Below are 8,836 nucleotides of genomic sequence, written 5' to 3'. Positions count from 1 at the left end.
CTGTGTTATTGTTGACTTTATTTGTCATGCATCCCTTACATAACACTATGGAAGCATTTTTATATTTGAAGTACACATCTGCAGTCAGAATTGGAAGACAAACGTCTTATATTCAAAATTTAACCACATAGCTTTCACTATATAGCCATCCTCTACCAGTGTTAAAAAAAAAACCTTTCAGCATTGTGCTAAAGATATTATGCCCAGAAGATTTGTATTTACAGGCAACAAAAAATGTACATGCAACTTAAATCATTTGGACAATAAACAAATACTGAGTGCCCACAGGCACCATAGATCAACTTTATGATCTTTAGAAAAGTTGAGAGAGAAACCAAGAAAGAAAAACTCGATTGAAATGAAATCAGACCAGTTGTCAGGAAAGGAATTTGTTTTGGTGCAAAATGTCTGCAGACACCACAGATTAAAAGCAAAAGGCCTTGTAAAAATGTTGGCTGAAGTTATTAAAATGTGTCTCTAATCACAGTGAAACTAGGCCATAACTGGCATGGTCTGAATGACACTCTGAGGAAAAGTCAAAGTAAAGCCTTTACTTTTACTGCAGGCAAAGCAAAGGCAGCGAAGCCACATCAAGTAATAAAGGAAACATTCATTCAAAGTCAAATGCAGGTTGCATCAAAATAAACAATCCAGAGTTACTAAAGCAAAACTTCCTGATAGCACGGCGAGCTGATTAATGCTGGTTCTGATTGGTTCTTTCTGACCGAGCTGAGTAATTCTGCAGAACACAGGGAGGAGGCAGAGGAGATCCATTATTTTCCCCAGAGATTATCTTATGTTAGGACAGCGAAAGTTTTAATGTATATCTAACATCGTTTTGTTTAAGATATGCTGCAGCTGTTCACTGCTTGGTTGAGGTTGAGCCGCGGCGCTCCGTCTGTGAAATATTACTACCAGTAGCGAATAGCGGCGGTCCAACAGCGAGAGCAGAACCAGCGTCTTTCACCGCTACCTCGAAAACTTAAATTATTTTGTCGGTTTATTTGTTTAGCTTTCTGACCGTGATGCTAATCCAGGTGAGTGTTGGTAGTTGTGTCCTGCTTTACCTGCTGTCTAGCCGCTCCGGATGTCCTTTAGTTCCTCCTCTGAGCCTCGATGTAGCCAAACTCCGTCAAGTGTTTGTTTTTTAAATGCCATATTAGATTCATTGTTTTGATGCATTTTGACGAGGTAATTTTCCGCCGCAACACGCAAACGTCCCCACGGACCTTACCGCAGGGGCCGCTTCTCATTGGCTGATGCCCATTCTACGTGGTCACGTGTGAGGCCGTCTCACAAACACCGTTAGCTTCCCGTTAGCTAACTACAGCAAAATGGCGGAACTGATACAACTTCTACACCTTGAAGCCTGTCTGCTACACAGTCTTACGTTAGCTAAACAGATCAATTTGCAATGTGTCTGTATCTGACAAACACTAAAGATTTTATTTTAGCAGAAAAGGCTTTGGACTAAACTGTTACTCGTGTTAGCCACGTTAGCACCAAGTACAGCTAGTCAATCAACCATCGCTGTGTTCAGGGAAGCGCTGATTAATAATCGAGAAATAAATATGAAGCCTGGAAACTTGATATCGTAACGGACTGAATGTTATGTTTTTAACGTAATCTTTGCTCGTCTTTAGGAGCGCAGGCGGTTGCCACGGTAACAGGTGTGCTTAAACTACAAAGAGAGAGAGAGAGTGTAAAAAGGTAGGAGTGGTTTTGAGATGATCATCTGTTCGGGTTATTTTACCTTTGTTTACCTTTGCTGTGGCAATACGATATATGACATGACAATACATACATGACACTATATTCAAGACCATGCATTTATTCACACCACTATTATTCTATTGTCATGAATGGCCTCACACACATAAATAGATTATTTCTGTGTGTTAACAGTATTTCTGCAGAGCAACAAGAGTTTGTAGTCAACATCCCACTTCCTGCTTCTCATAAGACCCCTGCAGACCACTTCCTGTGGAGCTCAGACATTCAAAACCACAAATTGATAAACTAAAACTTAATAAAGATTCTGTGCAAAGAAACAGCTCAACCACCAACTAGAAGTTAAAATCAACCCTAGAATTAAACAAAAATTAATCATTTAAAGACATTTTGGACTTGAAGTTACCATTTTTCATCTGTGTTATGGCTCTTTTAATTTGGCTTACAAACTTAGTACAACTAGGACTTTGCTTTATTTTATTTGGTCAGGTGAATTCACAAAATTACCAATGTACAGATGCAGAACAAAGATATTCATTTAGGACAAATAATCACCATTTTGTAGTTAATTATTTTGGAAAATACTTTTAAAGAAAATGTCTTTTGGAATATTTGAATGTCCTACAAGTGTTTATAATATAAATTAAGACTGCAGTTAAATAAGCAATAACATGAAAACCATCAGGACGATCACAGCACCCAACACAACAGCCACGTAGCTTTTCTGTTTGCGTTTCACGAGAATGAAAGAGTTTATCATTAGCAGCGCAGCGCATGCTGACATGGTCACAGTGTTGCCTCCACCCCAGTTTAAAAATCCTCCACCCAAAAGGGATTTTGTCAGCTCCTGACTCAGTTTGCAGTTTTGGTCTGCTTTTGGTTTCTTGGTGCTCTGAAGCTTGTAGACCACGCCGCACCACGGGTCGCCCGTAACAACGTCCGTGACCCGGAAAACCTCATAGGTTGGAATGAGCACCTGTCCCCTCTGGTTTACGCTGGAGTAATGCGTGATGTCAGCACCGAAACACGTTTGGATCTCAAAACAGGAGACGTTGCCTTTGACCTTAGATGACTGCTTGCTTGAGATTGCCCAGGTGAATCCCCCAAAGCGGACGTTTGTGTTGACGATATCCCGCTCGAACCGTTTCCAAGTTCTGAGGTAAACGGTTCGGCACTCTGAGTGGTTCGGATTCAGGGCTTGAATGGCATCGGTCAAGTAGAAATACAGAAAATGAAACATGAAGCCGTCCGTGCTGTACTTGTGTTTTCCCGTTTTCACGGCCGTGTTGAAATCCTTTCGGATGTTGGCCAGTTTTGTGAAAATGTACAAGGACGTGGCGTGATCGTCTTGCAGGTGCTTGTGCAGAGGTTTCTTGGCATTTCTCTCGACTACAGCCCAGGCGTAGCTAAAGTTCATGTTGACTTGCCACTCAAACACACCATACAGGTTGATGAGAGACATGGATTTAGAACGACAGCCATCATACATGTCGTCAATGGAATCTGGAGCCATATCCAGGGGTAAGACTGCAGCATTCTGGAATGAGAGATGGTTGATCATGTGAAACACTTTCAGGAAATAATTAAAAATAATTGTATTCTTCAATTGCCTGGAATTTTTCTACTGTGGAAAATATGAGTATTAAGGCAACACTAAGACAATAAAAAATCAAATTACAAGAACAGAGTCATAACAAGTACTACTAGCATCATACTGCTAGCATCATACTGCTTGTATCATAATTCTTTTCTTCAGGGGTGACATGGCAAAAAAAAATATGTTTTTACATATCTGTTAAAACTATCACTATGTCGTGACAGTGTGGTATCAGATAATATGTGAAATAATATTTGCTACACCACAACAGAGGTCACCATGAATGCTAAAGCTAGTTAGCATGACCACCAAAGACGGAGGTAACAGGAAGTTGTTTCTCCGCCACTAGAATACATGAGCCAACTAGTCACAACATGGAGAGTTTAAACAAATATGTAAAAAAAAAAAACACAACCACCAGAGGGAGCTCTAAACTGTTAGTGTAACTTGCATGGGGCAGAACAGACAGTAGTGGAAGAAAACCTGTTGCAGGCTGCGAAAGACTTGAGTCAGGACACCAACATTAAACATCCACAACTCATAGCTGGTATCCTTCCAATCTCACTGAGTTTAGTCACCATATTTTATAATAAAAAAACATATCCATAATGTAATGCTGCTCCCCCGCCCGAAAAGTTTTACTCTAATTTCATCCAATTAATGATGCTTTCTTTGTCTTGGCACATTAAAACCCAAATAAAATATAAGGAAATTTGTAATTGTGACATGATAAAATGTGAAAAGGTTTGATGTGTCTAAATACTTTTGCAAGGAACTGTAGTAAACTGCTTCTTAGCTTTTGGTTTATTTAAGGAAAACAAAATAATCTCACCTCGGCAGACCTCTGGTGCCACCACAGGATTAGAAACGGGCCATTATACAACAGGACCAGGACCAGGAGCAGCAACAGTCCGCAAAGAGAAACCAGGTTTCTCAAGAGTTTAATCCCACGCGTTGATTCCCACCAAAATGTCATATCTGGTTTAAAGAAATGACCAAGGAATGTTGTTGACTTTTTAAAAAAAACTTGAATGTTTTTGAAGATCGGCAATTTACTGTTGTCAAGGGAAAACACAGGGCTTTTTAAAATCTTGTAATCCACCTTTAGCAACAAAATGAAAACATTTAGGCTTACCTTTTTACTGCAACTGGCTTCATAATCCATGGAGCACAAAAAAAGACAGAGGCTAGGACAGGAAATGGTTTTTTATCTCCACCTAGACATTGCTGCAGGACAGGATTTACAGGTGCAACTACTCAGCCCACACCTTCATTAAACCGGTGCGCAAAATAACCAAGAGTTTGCATGCTGTGTTTGCACAGAAGTTATTGCTAGATAAGAAACAACTGATCAAGTTCACCTTTCATCTTACTCATTTTTTGAAACTTCTGGCTTTAGTTTGCAGTTTGCTATGCTGCGCCATGTAGATTTTTTTTTTTATAATCATCATTTGTATGCATTTATATGTAATATACACTCCACTTTCTGCCTGTGTTTGCACGGCTAGAGGAAGATCCTCCAGGTGGTAAAACTGGCGAATCCGGTTTAGCTACCAGCTCTGGCTAACGCAAACAAAGGTGAGTCATTCAAGCTCAGAAAACACAGAAACACGCAACATTTACATGTAGCCTTCATCACAGCGGTGAACAGCATGTGGTAAGTTATCAAACTTATTTTCCCATTTATTTCACCCTCCTCTGTATGTGAGCTGCCTGTGGTTAGTTTGAATATTTGGAAAAATCTTTGATAGATTCATGAAATCCATGGCAGGGTTGGAGCTTTGCAAAATAGGTCACTAATTCCCCATTTTACCAGATTTTCTTAAATCATGTACATTACTTGGAAGTAGGTCAAGTTATGCCAAAAGATTTTAGATTTCGGGGTGCCGTCTCAACTTACTCTGATTATGTTGAGTTACATGGTGTGTTTTCTTTCTTCCCCCAGATGAATGATGCCATCTCTGAAAAGGCAACAGAAGGTGTCTGCATGTGTGACTGCTTCTTTGTTGTTTTTAGAAGGACTGCTTGTAGCTTTTGTCATATATATGTGTCTCAGTTGGAGGGACACTGTTGGAGAGGTAAGTCACAGTTACCCAATCATACTTTAAACTGCAAATTATCATAAATATCAAATGACCGACGTGGAATTTAAAATTCAAGAGCCTGACGTGTGTTTTTAAGCTATCACACAAGCCTTTGTCTGATTGTTTTTGACCATTTTTAAAATGAAAATGTGCAACAGTTCTCCACATGTGTGAGCACTCTCGAAGCATTTTTCTCCTGTGCTTTTTAAGAGTTCTCGACATCTGACCTCTGACCTCGATGACGACAAGTTTGCTGGCTGCAGAACCGAAGTCGAGGTTCTGAATGATGAGGCCATGGAACAGAAATGGCACACCTGCAGTGCAAATTTCAGCAAAGCCTGGAGCAAAGCAGAGCAAAACCTGAAAGAACCAGCAGAAAAGTACATGGAGAAAAGCCATTCTCTGGCTTTATACATGTTCACTGATGTGGTGCTGAAACAGGGGAACAAGAACTCTGAACCTGCAGAAAGAACTCCGAAGCAAAGGGCCGCTTTCGAACCCATCTCCCTTTATTCCTCTCTAAGTGAGGCGATTCTAATTTTAAAACAAAATCAGGTGATGTGTTTGAGTACAAACTACAGAACCGAAACCGTTTTGGAGCTCAACATCTCCACTGGCCAGGTTCGGTTCAGCACCTTCATTTTAGGCTCTGATGAGTGGGATTTTAATGGAAATGTTTCATGTTTTGAGATATACTCTTGCTTTGGAGCAAACATAACTAAATACTCCGTCCTTAAAGGGAATAATCAAGTGGTGATTCCTCCGTATGAAGTTTTTACAGTCACTGACATCCAGAAACAAACCAGTTCATGTGAAATCACTTATAAACTCACAAGTAATTTGAACTGTGTTTATGACAAAGAGCGCAACCAGTTGCAGTCCATATCTGCATTACCTGTGGAGGGATTTTGGCTCATTTTCACCATAATTTATTTTGTCCTTCTGTCGCTTTTACTGCTCTGTGTTATTGTGAAGCTTTATCGTAGAATCAGATCAGCTGGCAGAGTTTCAAATTCGCACAGCACTATCCAATCCCATTACAGCCTGTAATGTTGCTAGTACACAATACCGTTACATATAAATAAAAAGAGAAACTAGAAACAATGTTTACCTCATGTTATTATTTCTTTTTGTAAGTCAAGTGATGCAGCATTTCCCTTACCGTCACCCCCAGCTCACAGTTTAACTGCCATGTCATTAATTTTATTAACCAATCTAAATGCACCCTGATCATTTTGGGAGTTATTTCTGTTCCTACGTGGAACGTGGCCCATTTTTAAAATTTGACATCTGTTTGGGAAATTAACAGTAAAGCTGCTAAAATATGTCCACACTTCAACTTTCACTCTATATGAACAAAAGTATTCACATTAATTAATACATCAAGTTTCACAGTTTCCTCCCTGGCAAATGTTTGGCTACCAGTGTGCATCGTCACTCGATGCATTCAGGTGTCACTTGGAGTTCAAAGAACTCGTTTCCTCTCTGCACCACCATGTTGATGGCGTCGCTGCTCCTGACCGCCTTGTAGATCTCCTCAGGGGTTTTTCACCGTGACCTTTGATCTCCAACACGATGTCTCCCAGCAGCTGAAATAAATGCAGCAGAAAAACCTTTATTTACTATAATAAACTTTTATTGATTACACACAACTTTAACTTGGTTTCATTACATAGAAAACATTTAGAGGATTTTCCTCACACTCTGAGGAAGAAGTAAAGCCTCATATTTTTAGTTCTGGGTTGATTTATTCAAACTTTTTGTACAGTGTTAAAGATTTCTGATCTACGACACTAAAAAAAATAAAATTATGACAATAAAGTCACACAAGAAGTTGAAATAATAAAGAATAAAGTAGTATAAGAATAAAGTCATAATATGACTTTTTTCTGATAATATGGCTTATTTTTTTCTTAGTATGACGCTAATACTCTGTATTGGTCACACTTTTTTCTCTAATTTAAAAATTAATCTGAATCAATACCAACTCCTGTTAAATGAGAATATAAGCATACAAAATATGTTCATCACATTTTAAGCACAAAATTGGCCTGTTTTAGGGTCTCTGTCACTTTAAATCCAAATAAGCTGCTGCTGGCCACGCCCCCAACTCAACGTTAACACTCGCGCCAAAATGGCTGCCACCAGGTGCGCAGTTAGACAACCGTACATCTTCGACCCTAAATCAGACCCAAAAGCATAGTAAGTGGAGCCTCCTGCACAGCTAACAAGAACGCAGCTAGTGGTTTCTAAATTGTAAGTCAACAACAAAACACTTTACAGCACACATAGTGGGAAAAGTGTTATAGCTGGATTCGATTTAGAGCCAAAATTGCAAAATCTTTTACATTTTCAGCCGTGTTGTTCACTTTAACACTGCACTGTGTCAAACAAACTAAAGAGCAGACGAGTAATTCAAGTGTAGAAATATTGCTTACAACATATTGTGACTATATTATGTAGAAATATTTAATACATAGGCTCTAGTAGAGATTAAAATGGTACAAACCGTGTAAAATATGCAGCCTTCATTAGAAGTAATAACTAGAACAGGCCCAATAAGTAATGTGAGGTTGACCATTACTTGCTTTAGATCAGTCTTTCTCTAACAGCAAATACTGAAGGCTGTTGAACATGTCTTCACTGCAGACAGCCGCTGCAGTGAAGACATGTTCAGAAGGGGCTTCATTTACCTGTATGAGAAGGAAAGGAAGAAGACAAAGACCGGGCAAACGGATCCAATGCGACGGTTCCTCCAGCCCCTCCTCTCGAAAGCGATTAAGGTATTTTTGGAGAGGAGCTAGAAATTTCTAATTTGGTTGAGAAAAATATCCCTGATGAAAAAATAACCGATCATTTTGAGGCTGGAGAAGTTTCAGTAACTGGGACACAACATGTGTTGATGAGTTCAGTTACTAAAACATTCATGACAAGAGACACAAAATCTTCTGGGATCAAAGGGTAAAAAGATTAGACAGGTTTCCTGTTTGCAGGTTTCTCTCCGGGCGCTCCGGCTTCCTGCCACAGTCTAAAATCATGACTGTTTGGTTAATTGGCCTCTAAATTCTCCTTAGATGTGAGTAAAACATTCATTTTGTGAATAAAACGGTTGGACAGTGGCTCAGTTGGGAGCACTGTTGCCTTGCAGCAACAAAGTCCTGGGTTTGAATCCCCTCTCTCATAACCCACTTTCCTGTCTACTACTATTAAATAAAGGCCACTAGAGCCTTTATTTCAGAATAAAGGCTCAGAAATAATTAAATGTATTTCTGACATTTAATTACAAAATGTCAGAAATACATTTTGTAATTACATTTCATAAATAAAATATAGAAAAGACATTTGCAGGTTTTTTTCCGGGGGCTCCGGCTTCCTGCTACAGTCTAAAATAATGGCCATATATATATATATATATATATATATA

General features: G+C 39.2%; 2 protein-coding genes across 5 annotated transcripts; one reads left to right on the top strand and one right to left on the bottom strand.

Moving 5' to 3' along the window:
• Positions 1-2,193: 2,193 nt before the first annotated feature.
• Positions 2,194-5,298, bottom strand: LOC102216991 (ecto-ADP-ribosyltransferase 4-like). Of its 3 annotated transcripts, none has more exons than XM_023334533.1 (3): positions 5,229-5,298; positions 4,161-4,306; positions 2,194-3,268 (listed from the first exon to the last, which is right to left on the bottom strand). In XM_023334533.1, the coding sequence occupies exons 2-3, from the start codon at positions 4,302-4,304 to the stop codon at positions 2,387-2,389; spliced, it is 1,026 nt and encodes a 341-aa protein (XP_023190301.1). In that variant the 5' UTR covers positions 4,305-4,306; positions 5,229-5,298; the 3' UTR covers positions 2,194-2,386. The 3 variants fall into 3 exon arrangements, with proteins under 3 accessions (XP_023190301.1, XP_005817232.1, XP_023190300.1); XM_005817175.2 differs by lacking the exon at positions 5,229-5,298 and adding an exon at positions 4,464-4,550; XM_023334532.1 differs by lacking the exon at positions 5,229-5,298 and having other exon boundaries at positions 4,161-4,513.
• LOC102217236 (ecto-ADP-ribosyltransferase 4-like) lies at positions 4,914-8,602 on the top strand. 2 transcript variants are annotated; one of them, XM_023334534.1, is made up of 3 exons: positions 4,914-4,985; positions 5,274-5,406; positions 5,623-8,602. In XM_023334534.1, exons 2-3 carry the CDS (start codon positions 5,278-5,280, stop codon positions 6,460-6,462), a joined length of 969 nt encoding a protein of 322 aa, XP_023190302.1. In that variant the 5' UTR covers positions 4,914-4,985; positions 5,274-5,277; the 3' UTR covers positions 6,463-8,602. The 2 variants fall into 2 exon arrangements, with proteins under 2 accessions (XP_023190302.1, XP_014331212.1); XM_014475726.2 differs by lacking the exon at positions 4,914-4,985 and having other exon boundaries at positions 5,261-5,406.
• The last annotated feature ends 234 nt before the right edge of the window (positions 8,603-8,836 follow it).

This window comes from Xiphophorus maculatus, chromosome 5 (genome assembly GCF_002775205.1).
Source record: "Xiphophorus maculatus strain JP 163 A chromosome 5, X_maculatus-5.0-male, whole genome shotgun sequence".
Taxonomy (NCBI): domain Eukaryota; kingdom Metazoa; phylum Chordata; class Actinopteri; order Cyprinodontiformes; family Poeciliidae; genus Xiphophorus; species Xiphophorus maculatus.
This window is presented reverse-complemented; position numbering and strand designations above follow the sequence as displayed.